At 33.6% G+C, this 17,111-nt stretch overlaps 3 protein-coding genes across 5 annotated transcripts; 2 read left to right on the top strand and 1 right to left on the bottom strand.

The window, feature by feature from the left end:
* Positions 1 to 3,794: 3,794 nt before the first annotated feature.
* On the top strand, positions 3,795 to 7,098 carry LOC129288000 (protein ARABIDILLO 2-like). The gene is made up of 3 exons (XM_054924303.1): positions 3,795 to 4,107; positions 4,276 to 4,358; positions 5,188 to 7,098. The coding sequence occupies exon 3, from the start codon at positions 5,200 to 5,202 to the stop codon at positions 6,868 to 6,870; it is 1,671 nt and encodes a 556-aa protein (XP_054780278.1). The 5' UTR covers positions 3,795 to 4,107; positions 4,276 to 4,358; positions 5,188 to 5,199; the 3' UTR covers positions 6,871 to 7,098.
* Positions 7,014 to 8,097, bottom strand: LOC129288001 (uncharacterized). Its single transcript, XM_054924304.1, has one exon. It carries the CDS (start codon positions 8,081 to 8,083, stop codon positions 7,031 to 7,033), a length of 1,053 nt encoding a protein of 350 aa, XP_054780279.1. The 5' UTR covers positions 8,084 to 8,097; the 3' UTR covers positions 7,014 to 7,030.
* A 2,949-nt stretch (positions 8,098 to 11,046) lies between these two features.
* Positions 11,047 to 14,778, top strand: LOC129288452 (peroxisomal membrane protein 11D-like). Of its 3 annotated transcripts, XM_054925035.1 has the most exons (9): positions 11,179 to 11,202; positions 11,928 to 12,021; positions 12,491 to 12,700; positions 13,071 to 13,145; positions 13,226 to 13,300; positions 13,414 to 13,494; positions 13,595 to 13,669; positions 13,780 to 13,953; positions 14,471 to 14,778. In XM_054925035.1, exons 3-9 carry the CDS (start codon positions 12,509 to 12,511, stop codon positions 14,504 to 14,506), a joined length of 708 nt encoding a protein of 235 aa, XP_054781010.1. In that variant the 5' UTR covers positions 11,179 to 11,202; positions 11,928 to 12,021; positions 12,491 to 12,508; the 3' UTR covers positions 14,507 to 14,778. The 3 variants fall into 3 exon arrangements, with proteins under 3 accessions (XP_054781009.1, XP_054781011.1, XP_054781010.1); XM_054925034.1 differs by lacking the exon at positions 11,928 to 12,021 and having other exon boundaries at positions 11,047 to 11,202; XM_054925036.1 differs by lacking the exon at positions 11,928 to 12,021 and having other exon boundaries at positions 11,067 to 11,206.
* Positions 14,779 to 17,111: the final 2,333 nt, after the last annotated feature.

Genomic DNA, 17,111 nt, shown 5'->3' with positions numbered 1-17,111 from the left:
GACCATAGGTCTAGCTTGAACCTGTGGTAGTAAATGACATTTTTCACCATAGTTCACAACAAAATTGTGGCAAAAAATGTCATTTACTATCAGACTTACTTTTACCATACACTATATTCTGTCGCAAAAAATACTTTTTAACTATGGCGAAAAACTCTTTTTGCACTAGTGTTACTCATAATTGAGACCTAATTGGTTTTTATAGAGCTCAGTTTGATTCGATTTTTTTTTTCGATTTGTTTTGGTTTGGTTAAGTTAAGGTCTGGATCAGGTTTTAATGCACTTATTTAATTTTTTTTTCTATTTTCACAATGGTCCTATGTATTAAAATTAAATCTAATTCTTTTTGGCTCCTTTTTTTTTCATAAATAGAGGTATACAAAAATAATAAAATTTCAATGTGATAACAATAATTAATTATAAAAATTAATATAAGTTTTTAAGATTAAAATTATTTAATATTATGCATTTTCATTCAAGTCTTTTGAAAATATTTATCTATGTATTTATATTTTAATAAATAATGAAAAATTATTATACAAAATTAAAAAAATACTTCTTGTAGATAAATTGAATACTGAGGCTTTCAAGTTGTAAGTAATTAATGATGATCATAACATGATTATTATAATTATTTAATATTATGCATTTCTATTCAAGTCCTTTAAAAATATTTATCTATTACTATAAAAAATTTAAATAAAATGTTTCTTGTAGATAAATTGTTATATATTTTATAAATAATAAATAATATTTTTTTAATCAGGTTTGGCTTGATTTGGTTTAGTTTCTAATAATCAAAACTGAACTTGAACTAAACCAATCAGTTCTCATATTATAAAAACTAAGGAAAACTTGATTATTGTTCAGTTTTGATCGGTTTCTTTTGGTTTAGGTTGGTTTGAATCGATCCTTTCGGTTTGGATCAGTTTTAAATACTCTTACCTACCAGAATGCGCATAAAAAAATCGCTTTTCTTATTACGTAGGACCAAATGCTGCAATTAGGTGAGCTCATAGGAGGAACACACTTAGAAAGTTTGAGAGGATTATGGAAGGACTAATATTTAATAATATACTAATAAAGATTAGTCCTTTTTTTTGGAATAAGATGGTAAGCCAAGGCTTGAAAATTACAAACGATTAGAAAATAAACTAGAAGAGCTAGGCCCCAGAGGCTAAGGCAAGCACAAACTTTTGCATATCTTCATGAACAAAATCGACGCAATTAGTAGGAATTGTGGGTAGAACTATTGTTTCAAAGGAACCATTGTGTGCCTCCTTAGCAAGCGCATCTGCATTTCATAAAGCCTCTCGAGTAGTATGGAAGATCTCAATTTCCCAATCAAGAAAGAGGAGTTCTCTGGTTTCAATAACTTTAGTCCTCAAAGGATGATCAAGGCTATGTTCTCTAAATAAATGGCTTAAGGCTTCTAGAGAATTAGAAAATAGTTGGAAATTTCTAAAGCTATAGAGTTTACCAACTTTTAGTTCTATCTTGGCACTAAGGATTTCAGCCACAGTAGTTGGATATGTTCCTAGATTTTATTTGAAGCCTAAGATCCATTCCCCTTTGTCATTGTGGATGATACCCCCACATGCTGCTTCAAGTTTTCCTTGAATAGATCCGTTGACATCAATTCTTAACACCCCAAGTAGGGGTGGTTTCCAAGATAACTCTGAGGACGTAAGAGTAAGGGAAAGCTTGTGATTGAGTTTCTCATTAACAATGCCATCCATCAGTCTATGCATGCAACAATGTTATTCCTTAGGATTAGCACTCTTGCCTTAAAAGATATGTTTGCATCTCTGAGTTCACAATAGCCAATGATATGGTTGAATGTTTTGAACCAATGCCATTTATAGACCCTCCTTTCATCTGGATTATGTTTAAGGTTCCACTATAGCCATACTTGCAAATCACTAAATAAAAAAATAGATAAATGGTTATGGTTAAGAAAATCCTTCCACACTTGTTTCACTCTATTATAATCTCTCAATATGCGTATGACTCTCTCCTCATAAGGGTACTCAAAAAGGCACTCTGATGAGTTAGAGTGACCTCTCTTAGCTCTAAGGGAATTAGTGAATAATCTTTCATGAGTAACTTGTCACATAAACATCTTTATTTTCTCGAGCAGCTATTACTTCCATATTTTACTCCAAAGAGGGTCTGCATTATCAAACCCAGCATGAGTGATGAATCCATATGCTGCTTTAATAATGAATTAGCCATCATGAGCCATTCTCTACCATAAAACATCTTTTTGATTATTGGAAGGTGTCTTCACATTTTTCAATATATTGGGAGCTTGTAGTAGGAAGAATTTGGTCCATTCTTGAAGGTTTCAATTCCTATTAGGTAGCACAAAATCCTTGACTTTGTTTGAATGGTTGATTAGATCAATCAAGATTTCTTTTTGCAAGCATACTGAGAGGTTGGTTGAAAGGGGTCCAGAGATCCTACCAAAACCCATAAAGTTAATAAGAATTTGACTCATAATCTACAAAGTTTTGAGTTCAAATCTAGCTGCCAATGTGATGATGTTGTCACTAGATAATTTGTAAGTACTACTTTTCTTAGGAAAATGATTATAACAAAATAACAAGTTATAAGTAGCTTTATGCAATTTTTTATCCTTGAAGAAATTATCAAAATGAAATAGTATATTACTAATTGCTCTATGCAAATTTTTTTAATCAATGAAGTTCAAGAACTAAAATCATTAGTTATCACTTTCTTTCGATAAATGACTAGTTTCTTGAGAAAATGATCAGAACAAAATAGCAAATTAAAAATTATTTTGTGAAAATTTTATTATCAATGAAGTTTAATTAACAACAAAAATTTAGTTATTATTTTTGTTTTGGGAATTGACTAATTACAAGTCGCTATGTGCAATGAGCAACTTGTAATTAACTTTCCTGTTATTGCTATTTTATCAAGAAAACTAATCTTTTTCCAAAAGAAAGAAACCATTGATTTTTAGTTATTGGACTTCACTAATTGTTAAGGAAAGGAAGTCGCTAATTTATTAAGATAAATGATCTTCTATATAGGGGAAAATATATCATTTCACAAAAAATAAAAATGTCAAGTAAGCTTTTAATACTGAAAAATAATTATCTCATTTCACATTACGTAATTGTCATTCGCATCTTTAAGAGATATTTTTCTTCATTCTCCTCATAATATAACATATTTATATTTAAAATATAAATTATAATGTTTTAAGATTTTAAATAATTAATATTTCAAGAACAAATACATATTTTAAAATTCAAATTTTATTTAAAAATTTAAAATATATCAATTTTTTAGATTTAAAATAGATACAGGTTTGGGCTAAAAAAATAAATACAAATTTAAATGAGTAACTTAAGTTAGTCAATTTTTTTAGATTTAAACGAGCCAGTCCATCATTTAAAAGCCAACCTTGAAAAAAAAGAAAAAAGTTCGTCTCTTTTTTTTCTTTTTCTTATGTAACAACCCATTTCCATTTAATTTTAGTCTACGTCACACGTGGGACTTTTTCAAGTCATCATAAGTTCTTAAAAATAAATAAAAAAATCGTCCCCACTTCCCACATGGTAGCTACAGCCACGTCATCCATCATTTTCAAATTTTATCCAATCCCAACGCCCAACCCAACGGTTGTGTTGTCTCTCCCGAACACAATCCTAGCCGTTCAAATGTCAATCCTGCTCGACCTTTATGCATCGCTGTCCGAAGCTTATGCTCTCCTTCTCCCTTCAATAGAGTAAAATAATGCTTTTACAGGCGGAATATTCTGGTACTACTCTTCCATTAGAGAAGAGAGAGAATCGGGAAGCTTCATTTTTGAATTTGACCTCGATTGTTTATATCGTTATTCTTTCTTGCTGAAGCTTTGGACAAGCTAGGATTTTCAAACTTGATCACCTTCGCGCGCATTTCGGTCCATTTGTGTCTGTTTCTCTATTAGTAAAAATAAACCAATTCTGGGTGTTTGGATTCTCAGAAACTGGTTTGGGCATTCCTCACTGCGGATTTTGGATGCAATTTGTGAGACACAGATTCTGGAGCTTAAAGACGAAGCTACATTGGATTAGTTTCTCAATCTTAAAGGTTGGTCCTTCAAGTTTATCTTTTCCCCATCTTTCCATTATTCTCTGGTTTTTTTCCCCAGTTCAAAAAAGTCAAGTTTCTTCGTTTTCTTTCTTTTTGTCGTATTTCTAAATCCTCATGAAATCTCTGATTTTCTTCTACTTTTTTGGTTTGGGTATATAAAAACAGAGGAGGAGAAGATTAAAGTGGCATCTGATGCGTTTCAAGACTTCGAATCTTTGGAATATTGATTAAATCAATTTGACTTGAAGGTATAATCGAAACATGGTTTTTTTTTTTTTTAATTCACTTCCGGTTTTTTCAAGTGATTTATATTATGCACTTGCATCTTCTTCTTCACTTGAAAGAAAAGCCTCTCTCTTTCCATGTTGAAAATGTAAGAAACCAGCGAAGACCGGCACTCTCTAGTCATGACCGTTGATGACAAGTCCGTATTTAGATATGAATTTAATACTCCACTCTAGCAACTTCATGAAAAGTAAAGGTGGAAAGATCTAAAAACTTGTTTACCAATATACCCCTAGGAAAAACACCATATTACAACTGAACCCTGTCTCTTGAGTATCTGTTGTAAGTTTTAAGTTTTAACCCTCTTGTGCAGGGTGTTTTTGGAATATCACAAAAGTATCACCCACCTCTAGTCGCTAGTATTCAATCCTCTGTTTCTCTTCATTCCAATCAACAAAGTTTTGAGTAACAACATTTTTTATTGTTTATGGTTCATTGATTAAATACAATTCTCTAAAAGATCAGACTCGTGGGACATCGTTAGGTACTTAAGTTTTATCGTTCGAATCATGTTGTCCATAAACAAACTTTGTTGTGTGATCACTCAGTAGATTCCATTTGAGGCCATTGATTGATGTTGTGGTTGGCCCCAAGTTGTTCTTTTGCGTCTGGGAATTTTCTATTAGAATCTTAATTTACAGTTTAAGAATTTTATGATTGCAACTGCTCCACCACTTCCTTTTTTAATTCTCAATACTAATCATACATCTCTTTTGCCTTCTACAAATCCTCTCTTTCTTGATCATTTCTCTCAAGGCTTGCTTGTCTCTTCTTCTTCTTTTCCTTCTCCAGACATCAAAAGAAATGGTGGAACAACGTGGAGAACAAGTTGACGATATTGATAGCTACTCCACAGAAGACTGGTTCTTGCAAGCACAAGAACTCGTGCCCATTGCTGTTAACAAAGCAAAAGAGGTTAAGGGCTTTCCTGGTAGATGGAAAGTGATTGTTTCAAAGATAGAACAGATCCCATCATGCTTATCAGACTTGTCTAGCCATCCTTGCTTCTCCAAGAATGCTCTTTGTAAGGAGCAATTGCAGGCAGTGTCAGAGACCCTTGAGCAAGCCATTGATTTAACTGAGCTATGCAGGAAGGAGAGGTATGAAGGTAAGCTTCGAATGCAAAGTGATCTCGATGCTTTATCCGGTAAATTGGATTTGAATTTACGAGATTGTAAGCTGTTGATCAAGACTGGTGTCCTTGGTGAGTCTACTTTTCCATTGAATGTGTCTGATACTGTGAAACAAGGCAACGATGTGAGGGAATTGTTTGCGCGGCTTCAGATTGGTGACTTAGAGGCAAAGCACAGAGCTATAGACAGTCTTGTTGAAGCAATGAAGGAAGAAGAAAAGAGTGTTATGTCTGTTCTAGGAAGAAGCCAAATTGCTTCTTTAGTTCAAATGTTAATGGCTACATCTCCTAGGATAAGGGAAAAAGCGGTTACTGTAATATGCTCTCTTGCAGAATCAGGGAACTGTGAGAATTGGCTTCTCTATGAAGGAGTTTTGCCGCCTCTTATCCGGCTTGTTGAATCTGGTGGGTCTCTTGGGAAAGAGAAGGCTGCAATATGTCTTCAGAGGCTGTCCATGTCGGAAGAATCAACCCGAGAAATCGTAGGACATGGCGGGGTTAGACCACTGATTGAGCTATGCGAAAATGGTGATGCTGTGTCCCAATCTGCTGCTGCCTGTTCTTTGAAGAACATATCAGCTGTTCCTGAAGTGAGACAAGCTTTAGCCCAAGAAGGCATTGTGAAGACCATGATCAATCTCCTTGATCATGGAATTTTACTAGGTTCAAAAGAGTATGCTTCAGAGTGCTTACAGAATCTCACATCAAGCAATGTCAATCTAAGAAGGTCTGTTATATCAGAAGGTGGTGCTAAGAGCCTTCTTGCTTATCTTGATGGTCCTCTCCCACAAGAGTCAGCTGTAACAGCATTGAGGAATCTAGTTGGATCAATCGGCGAGCGAGATTTAATCTCATTAGGCCTCCTTCCACGTTTGATCCATGTGATAAACTCCGGATCTTCTGGAGCTCAGCAGGCTGCTGTGACGGCAATATGCCGCGTTTTGATCTCATCAGAAATGAAGAAAATGGTGGCTGAAGCTGGATTCATCCCACTGCTCATAAAAATGCTGGAAGCTAAATCAAACAGCGCGAGAGAAGTGGCAGCGCAGGCGATCGCGAGCTTGATGACAGTAACACAAAACCGTAGGGAGGTGAGAAGGAATGATAAAAGTGTGCCAAATCTGGTTCAGTTGCTTGATCCAAGCCCGCACAATGCTGCAAAGAAATATGCAATTTCATGCCTATGTTCACTTTCTTCGAGCAGGAAATGTAAGAAGCTGATGATTGCTTATGGAGCAATTGGATATCTGAAGAAGCTTAAAGAGATGGATATTCCAGGAGCTAAAATGCTACTTGACAGATTGGAAAGAGGGAAATTGAGAAGCTTATTTATTAGAAAATGAGCTTTCATTATCAGCAAGGTTATCTTTTGTTTCTTTGTTCATGTGAATGATGTTTGTATGGTTGTTTCATTATCTATATGAAACACAGCAGCTTCAGACCGTTTATTATACAATCAATGTTAATATTATAAAACAACAACAACAACAAGCCTTTATCCCACTAGGTGGGGTCGGCTACATAGATTGCAAGACGCCATTGTGCTCTATCATTTATTAAGCTTTTAGAAATATTATTAATTAAGAGATCACGTTCAACAACTTCCAAGAGTGTTCTCTTAGGCCTTCCTCTACCTCTCTTAATCGGACTCAAAGTTATATGTTCCACTCTTCTCACTGGTGCCTCCCTTGGTCTTCTTTGTACATGCCCAAACCATCTCAACCGATTTTCTACCATTTTTTCCTCAATAGGTGCCACCCTCACTTTTTCACGTATGTGCTCATTTCGAATTTTATCTTTACGTATATGTCCGCACATCCATCGTAACATTCTCATCTCTGCTACTCCAACTTTATGCTCTTGCTGTCCCGTTAGAGCCCAGCATTCACTACTATATAACATTGCCGGTCTGATAGCAGTACGATAAAACTTTCCTTTAAGTTTATTAGGCACCTTACGGTCACAAATAACTCCTTTAGCTTTTCTCCAATTAAACCACCCAGCTTGAATTCTATGTGAAATATCTCCACTGATTTTGCCATCATTTTGAATAATGGCTCCCAAATATCTAAACTTTTCCACTTGAGGTATAATTTGATCTCCCAATTTCACTTCCAAATTATTTTCGAATAGTCCTTTACCAAATTTACAATATAAATATTCCGTCTTACTTCTACTCAGACGAAAACCTTTCGACTCCAATGTCCTCCTCCATAACTCAAGTTTGCAATTAACCTTTTCTCTTGTCTCTGCTATAAGAACTATATCATCCGCAAAGAGCATACATTTCGGGATTTCCTCTTGAATATGTTCCGTCAAAACATTTAAAATCAAGTTGAATAAATAAGGACTCAGAGATGATCCCTGATATAGTCCAATCTTTATAGGAAAATCCTTTGTTTGACCACTAGGCGTTCTTATACTAGTTTTTATCCCCTCATACATATCTTGTATGGCTTTAATATAAGCAATCCGTACTCCCTTTTTTTCCAACGCTTTCCAAAGCACTTCTCTTGGTATACGGTCATAAGCTTTTTCCAAATCAATAAAAACCATGTGTAGATCTTTATCTTTACAATAATACTTTTCCATTAATTCCCTTAGTAGATAAATCGCCTCTGTAGTTGATCTACCTGGCATAAAACCAAATTGATTCTCAGAAATACTTGTCTCCAATCTCAACCTGTGCTCAATTACTTTCTCCCACAATTTCATTGTGTGGCTCATAAGTTTAATCCCTCTATAATTAGTACAGTTTTGAATATCTCCTTTATTTTTACCCGGGCTTGGGACCGGCTATAAACATAGGCGGAGTTAATCAATGTTAATATTATAATATGTTTAATATCTTCCTCTTTCTGTCTAACATGTTGTGTTACGGAGTTTGAGTTTTGAGGAGGTTGTGATAATCATGGCAAGAGATCACTCTTAGTAAATTACCGAGATTTTATAATTAACTAATTAGAACAGAATAAATTATTGCATATTTAGCAATAGTTGGTATATATGCATGTATCTGATATTGAATAAATGTAATATCCTATATTCAATTTTAAGCATTTTAATCTTACATGTGTGTTAGCTTGGTAAAGATTTAAATATCCATCAATTTTTTCTATAAGCATCAAATATCTTTAAGTGAATAAAGGTATTAGAGTATTCATGAACTTATTTTAATGAGTGCAACCTTTCCCATTCTATTGCTTGACATTCATTAACATTGACTATTAAAAAAAAGAAATAAACATAAGATGGAAAAATTTCATAAATTTTTTATCGAGGAGTTTATGATATCATTAAGTCAACAATAAAATACATGGATATTATTTAACTTTGTGAAATAAGTTAATATTCTCTGATTCGTTAAGTTCTATTCTTAAAACTTAACAGTTAAGGTCAACTTATTTTAACAAATTAGGGAAGGATAGAGTCAATAATTTTGGACAAGTTTAATAAGCCAACCAAAATTAACCCGAAAAGTCTAGATTTTTTTTTTTTTACTTTGGGCTTATTTAAGGCTTGTATAAGCCAAGAGAAATTTGAGATACACTTGAACCTCAAATGAGCTTAGCATAAATATTCAAATTCTTTTTTGTTATTAACAAATTAAAGTTAAAATTTGATAAAATCAAAACTCTTAATTTTTGAGATAAAAATTGAAATTGACTAAAAAAAATAAATAATATGATATTTAATAATTTGGATAGTTGTGCTAGCCTAAAAACTCAAGGTGTTAGGGTTAGGTCTGTCTATATGACTTCTTTTATAAAATTAATGGATATCCATATATCATTGTTAACTTAATAATACTAGAAACTTCTATAAAAGAAATTTATTGGTATTTTTGCACCTTATATTTACTTTCTTTTTTGAACAGTCAACGTTAATAAATGTCAAGAAAATTAACAGGTTGGGAAAAGTTGCATTCATTAAAAACAAGTTCATGGATATTTATGTACATTTGTTCACTTAAGAATACAGCATGTCCTTTGAGAAAAAAGTTGTTAGATTTTTTTTTTGCACCTTAACCTTACTTCTTTTGTATTTGAGCCTAAAGACATGCTATGAGCATTTTAAGTAGTGCTAAAAAACTGGCCAAGTCCATTAGGCTAGCTCGGTTAAGCCTAAAAATAGCTAGAGTCAGGTTGCTAAATTAGATGGTGAAAATGAATTTTAAGCTTGTAATAAGGACAATAATCAGCCTAAAAATAAAAAGGCCCTTGTAGGTCCTATTATTTTGTTTAAAACAAGTTTTAGGTTAAAAAAATACAAAACAAAAAGCATCAAATACTTCTCATACTTTAAAGGTATGTTTGGTTGGGGAGGGGAGAGAAGCTCCCTCCCCTCCCCTCCAAAACCTCCCCCCCACCAAATTGGGGGGGGGGGGGGGGAGCCCCCCTCCCCCTAACTAAACATACACTAAATGTCTCAACAACCACCATCTCTTTTGAAGAAACATTTAATGTATTTTTAAATACTTTATCAATTAGGTCTGTCATTTTTAATCTTGTTTTACTTTATTAGTATTTAAGTTATATTTCTTTAATCCTTTAAAAATTATAGTATAGGATTATCAAGATATTTATATAAATATAGATGATTTTTCCATGGATAAATTTGAATTAAAGCATTATCTAAGGGAACCAATATTTAGGCCTCATGATTAGAAAGAATTAGATGTATTGAACTAGTGAAGGAATAATCAACATCAATTTTTAATTCTTTTTAAGGATATGACTACTAATATTTTTAACATTTCAATCATTATTATAACTAGTTAATCAACTTTTAGTATTTGTTGACATGTTTTGACAAAACATCAAGGTCTTATTCTTTCAAATAATATTAATACTATTATTTGCACTCGTAATTGATTGTATATTTTAATAATATTACTATGATATCATATTTGGATGTTCAAACTTTGTAGATCTATTGTGCATATACTTAAATTTATTTTTCTAGACTTAATTTTATGCCTAATGGTTTTCTTTTTTTTTTTGAGATTATAAATGAGTTTATTAAGTTTTTAAATTTTAAAAAATTTATATTAGAGTTAAGGCTTACAATACCAACTCTTCAACCCAAAAAGCTAGGATTGGGCTTTGAAAACAAGAGTTCTAAAATTTTTTGGGCCCTGTGCTTCTAAACTTTAGCCCTTTAAAGGTTTATAAACTCTATAATTATAAATTCTTGGAATTAAACTCACCTAAATTTTTACCTATAAAAAAACAATTCTTACAAAAACATATTATCATTATCATATTATTATATTAATTAAGGAATTAACCAAGTTGGGTTAAGTCCCTTGCATGACCAAGGTTAGAATTTTTGCAAGGGCAGACAATGATAATAATAATGATAATAAAACACTAATCCATTCAATGTTAAAAATATGGACTTCTTGGACTTGAAACGATGTCGAAGGATTCAGCAATTACTTTGTGGAGTCCGGTTCAATCGTCTGATCCGAATCTTGAAGCAATGATCTAATATTGGGATTAAGGTCAAGGGCGCTTTCGTGTGTCAAACGTTTTGTTTGTTTGCGAAGGAACGAAGAGGGCCAACCAAGCCCTTTTCAAAGCCTATCAACGAAATGCTACAAGCAACCCCGAGCCACTCTGGATCTGTGAACCATTGTTTATTCGAGGCGAATTTATCTGCCACTTCCTTTGGTTGGTACTTTTACTCTCTTTCGCTTGTTCTCTATCTGTTTCTTGCTTGTTCGCCTGGTTTATCTGAGTTTGCTGCTTGGATCTGCTTTGGGGTGTTATTCTGAGTATGACTCAGGATTCAGAGTTTGGAAATGAAATACTGAAATTTTATGATGTTGATTATTTTCGATGATTTTAATATTATGTTGTCCTGTAAGTTGTTTATTTTGGGAACTTTGTGGAAAGAGCTTGGGAGAGTGGGGATTTTTAAGCTTTGGATTTACAGGGTTATGTAACGTGAGAATCCTGTGTTTCAATAATTTGTGCTATTGAATAATTTACTTGTAAATTGTTTCAATAATTTAGTTAGGGAACTAAATTGCTTATTTGTTTGATAATTTGAAATACGGTGCCCCAAGGAAGTACCTTTTATACCCAAACACTTGTTTCGGTGTAAACAAGTCTAAAATTTGCTATCGGTGCTTGAGTGGCATATTAAGCATATCTTGCGTCTGTTGATGTTTTAGCTTCTCATCAAGCGTTTACTTTGTTTCCTTTTTCATTGTAAGGAATTATACGAATTTAATCAAGGACAGGACGTAGTAGATTATTTTTGTACTTAATACTTATCAAACGAACACAGATGCTGATGCCTTTGTTTTTATTCAATGGTTTTGAACTGTCGATCCTGATGTGGAGCAATTTGCTGGTTCTTTTTGTTGTTGGAATAAATTTGAATTCTGAAGAGGGCTGGTTGTATGGATTCAACCTTTATGTTCATGTCATATACTAAGTGTCTTGGTATGGGAGTGGAGAAACTAAGATAAAGCATATGAAAAGGTAAAATGCTAATTCCTTGCTGACATGAATTCTTAAACAGTTTACTGTGTTGCTCTTGCGTTTAATTTTATTTTCTGAGATAGAAGTAGAGCGTTATTATTGGGTAAGATAATACAGAATTGTAATTCTGTATGTAAGAGAAAATAGAGAAGGATAGAGAGGAATTGGAGAGGAGAACAGAAAAGGGAGAAGAATTGAGAGAGATTCAGAGAGGTTGAGAGAGAAGAGACATAGGAATTTCTAAATAGTGCAGAATTATCATTGATAGCATAAGGTTTATAATTGAATCACAAAGTATTTATAGGATTCCATCCCAACGGCTATTTCCTAACTGCCTAAAGGCTATCCCCTCTAATTGTTGTCAATGACCCTTGAAGGCAAGGCTTTTTTGGAAGGGGGCGTGGTGTTATGTCATTGTAACTATTTCCCTCATTTAACCCTACAGCTGTGCTTTAATTTTGTTCTGCAGCTTTGATTAGCATAAAGGATGACTACATTGGATGCGACCAGAGCAGAACTTGGTCTTCTGGTTTTATATTTGAACAAGGCTGAAGCCAGGGACAAAATATGCAGGGCTATACAGTATGGTTCCAAATTTCTGAGTGATGGCCAACCTGGTACTGCCCAGAATGTTGACAAATCAACCACTTTGGCTCGTAAAGTTTTCCGTCTATTCAAGGTTAGATTATTCTATTTAACCTGGAAACACATACTTTATACATTTATTTATTCTTTTTGTTTTGATTATTTGTTTGTTTTATTCCTTGAATTTTATTAAAATGGATTCTTTTTTAGTCTTTCTTCTTATCTGCATCCTCTTAATTCCTTTTTCTTCTGGGCCTAGCCTTGATTTATTTAAATGAAGAAAATAAGAGATCTCTACTAGCGTGGATATTATTCTTTGTTTCTGCAATGACAGAATTTGAAAATAAATAATGAAAGAAGGTTTCATAACATGTATTTTGCAAACTATTAGTCTCTTCTAACACTCAAAGGGGAATTCCAAGATCAAACAGAAGTTGCAAATTAATTGATATTTTAATATGCAGTTTGTCAATGACCTGCATGCTCTGATAAGTCCAGCTCCACGGGGGACTCCCCTTCCCTTAATTTTGTTGGGAAAGGTACAAGCTTTATAAGAGCATTCTACCTTGTTATCCCTCTTATTTTATTTCACATTCTTACCTTCTCATGCTTTTTTCAGTGCAAAAATGCTTTACTGTCAACTTTCTTGTTTCTTGATCAATTTGTGTGGCTTGGCAGATCTGGCATCTACCAGGTAGGAATCAAAATGTTTCCCAAAGCTTTGAGTTTGTTCCTTGAATTATTAATGTAAAACTCTCACTGAGTGATCAAGTTACATATGTAAACTTTTATTGTCCATATCTACAGAATAAAGGACGTACAGAGTTAATTGGTAGAATATCACTTTTTTGTTGGATGGGTTCCTCAGTGTTTAGCACCTTGGTTGAGGTCTGTGTCTTCCCCTTTTCTTCCCTATACTCCTAACATGTATATAGAAGCAAATGCTTCATTCCTCCTCTATTAACATCTTCATGGCATGTTCTATCAGCTTGGGGAGCTTGGAAGACTCTCTGCTTCGATGAAGAAGTTAGAGAAGGAACTCAAGAACAGCAATAAATATGATGTATAGGTTCTTTGAAGTTTCATTTTCATTTTCACCTTACGTAGGACAGTGACAGTATTTTCCTTCATTTTAAGACTACATATATTCAACCACATTCATCATGGACGCAGGATGAGCAATACCGTGCTAAGCTAAAAATGTCAAATGAGAGGACTCTTGCAGTTATCAAGGCAGGGATGGATATAGTTGTAGCAGTTGGACTACTTCAATTGGCACCCAAGAATGTTACTCCCCGTGTGACTGGAGCCTTTGGACTTGTCACATCCCTAATATCTTGCTATCAGGTGCCTGCCATTATCACTATAGTTTCCCTTCTGCTTCTCTATTATCTGGGCACCCTGATTTCACTGGAAAATTCTGTCTCTATCTCATTTTCCAACTTCTTTTCCATCCATTGGCACTAGCAAGTAAGGCAAGCTTTTGATAGTTTTTCTTGAGAGATGTAGGGAATTCTAATCACAATGTTTACTAAGGAAATGAAGTAAGCTAGCATTTGAGTCCCTAGAAGATGCATGTTCCTTCAGTCTTGTCTCTAGAAATTAGTTAACATTATTTGACCCCGAATTTTTAGGAGTCCATCGGTATCCTGTTACGAAGGGATTAGTTTACCTTCAATTTTCTTGATGTTAAGATCATATTTGTGGGCTTTTAAGGATACCAATGTTAAGATCATATTTTCCTTTGACACCATTGAAGGGGCATTGTGATGCTTCTTTTATTAATTTGCTTAAATTTAAGCTGGTAGCTGAGAGTATTTCAGTTTTTTCATTGACAATAATATTTTTGGTTTGTGCAAAACAGTTACTTCCTGCCCGAAGCAAGTCCAAAATACTGTGAAGATGAAGAGACAGGATCAATCTTATCACGCTTCATTGTTGTAAAGTAATTATGCATGTTTGTAAGTTAATGTTGTTGGATTTGTGCAATGAGCATCTGCATGCTGGCCAATGAGGTGTCATCGTCATGTCATTATAAGTATTATCAATACCAATATTGTGACATTTAATGTTTGCTTATAGCAGAAACTACGTCATGCAGGATGTTTTGTTTGGTCCTATCTGTAAAACAAAATGTGTTAGCATGATAAAGGAGTGTTATTTTTCTTAGAAGTGTCTGTTGAGAGGGCTTTTTGACTTGTATATTATGAGGGGAAAAAGAAAAAAAAAAAAGAAAAATTTCATCTAAGGACTATAGTAGCTAGTTATTTACAAATCAGACCCAAAAAGTCAAAAAATTACACTGCAGGAGTTTGAGAATAAAATGAAATAAATTGCTGAAGCAAAAGGACCAAAATGGACTTACTTGAATGATTCACTTGTAAAAACTCTAATATTACATGATAATTTCTTTGTGTTACTTGTTAAGTCCATATCATTACTTGTGCATTATCTAACCTGTATTAAATCCATCCATTCCATGTTAAATTATTAAGTTGTTCTTGTAAATGACATTACTTGTTAAATTCATAACCTTACTTGTTTATTATCTAACCTATGTGTTATCCATTTATCTAACTTGTGTTTAACCCATCCATCGTGGCTTATTAAATTATTAACTTGTAAAATTATTAACATTATTTGTTAATCTCCTTACATTACTTGTTAAGTTTGTACCATTGTCATTTTTAAATGTTAGGGCAATTTGGTTATTTTGCACAAAAAGTTTATTCCAATTAGGGCTTCCAAGCTTGTAGTGTATTTTCAGTTTTTTAGGCGTAATTTGAAAAAAACTAGTTATTGTTGTCCTTAGATGAAATTCTCTCAAAGAATTTCCCCATATGCTACAACATGGAAAGAATTTCCTTTTTTTTTTTTGGATTAAAAAGTCACCAGACGGATAAAACGAACATGAAATTAAAAACTATAAATGAATGTCAAAGGTCTTAAACCAAAATAACTCTAGCCACTAGCTATCTCCTTGTCATTAACCCAAGCTACAGTGGCTCTGCTGAACTGGCTTAGGAAGCAATAAATGTCTTGTTCCAAAAACAGTGGAGACTTCGTCCTTGCAAGAACCCTTGAGTTTTCCTCCTTGCCAAAAGATACGTATCCATCCCATAGAGTCTTCTGTTTCTGTCGAGCTCGAAGCAGAAGTGATGATCCAGTTGAGAGTATTCCGAATGCATGCTCTCGCAAACAATTCAGGAAAAGTATTGCTGGGTCTGATAAACCGATTTTCTACGAATCTTAGCTGTTAGATACGTTCTTTTCCTACTCTTGAAATTCCTGGTAGTTACTTCTCATATCTTTGAGATTTGAAAATTTGGCCTTGAAATCTAGTGAGACTCGGAATCGATTATTGGAAAACCCAAAGAATTGTGGTTTTGAAATGAAATATTGTTTAGGGGTTTCTTTGATGATTGCCATTTTCAGAGAAACAAACTTCTTTGAGAAATTTGAACTATTCCTCGAATTCACGAATTACTGTATGGGGATGAGGCCTTATTTCTTCATCAAAGCTCTGTTGCATTTGTACCAGATGGTACGAAGAAGGAAGAAAATACCTTCAAGAAGCTGAAGGTTTCTGTTTTTTATTTGTAGTTTTGTTGTTTGCACCAGTCAGTTTGCTAAACCTTGTTCTGCAACATTCGAGGATTTGATAGACATCTCCCCAAATCATATTGCCTTTGCAAAAGGACAGTTATAGAAAATGTGATGCATATGTTCCAAAACTATCACAGCCAAAAACACAGGAATTAGAATTACTAATCCTTTGTTTGGTAACTTGGAAGTGTTTTTTTTTTTTAAGTGGAATTGGAAGAGGAAGTAAGGTAAAAATGGAGTTTTAAAAGATATGTTGGGTGTGCACATGAAAATGAAGTATAATTTTTAATTAAAATATGTATTTATGATATGAAAATACAAAAATGTTGTCCAACAAAAAAAAATCTCTTTCACCACAGAAGCATCACAGTCATCATGAACCACCATTGGGGGGGGGGGGGGGGCCACCAAGTGAGGACCTATGAAACTAGTATTGTACAAAAAAGGTAAGGAAGAATTACAGTTAGCCTCCTCTTAAAAAAATTAATCACAGACAAGAATCAATAACAAGTCTCATTTAAGAAACAACAATTCAAGTTTTATATTTTAACAATTCGTTCTGAATTGATCTTTGTCCATAATAAATTCTCTTAAGAAGGGGCTGATTGTAATTCTTTCAAAAAGCAATCATACATGGATACCAACCAAATTGAAACCACGATCCAGAATAATAATCCATTATCTTTTCACTTCCATGAAAGCCCTAGATGAAAAATAAAATCCATTATCTCCATCTCTTACATCATCTCTTTTCTCTTTCATGAACCAACAGGCACGATAACAACAAGCAATTAATAATCAAAGTCCCTAATGAAAGCAATAATGCAGGCACAATCAATCAAGAAGGGAATAAAAGATAAAAACCTATAAATCTTTGAATTAGAGAACCAAGAAATTGG

The sequence above is a fragment of the Prosopis cineraria genome, unplaced genomic scaffold (assembly GCF_029017545.1).
Source record: "Prosopis cineraria cultivar Desert tree isolate PC_DT_omini unplaced genomic scaffold, ASM2901754v1 PC12, whole genome shotgun sequence".
NCBI lineage: Eukaryota > Viridiplantae > Streptophyta > Magnoliopsida > Fabales > Fabaceae > Prosopis > Prosopis cineraria.
The sequence above is the reverse complement of the archived record's forward strand: the minus strand, read 5'-3'. Positions and strand labels throughout refer to the sequence as shown.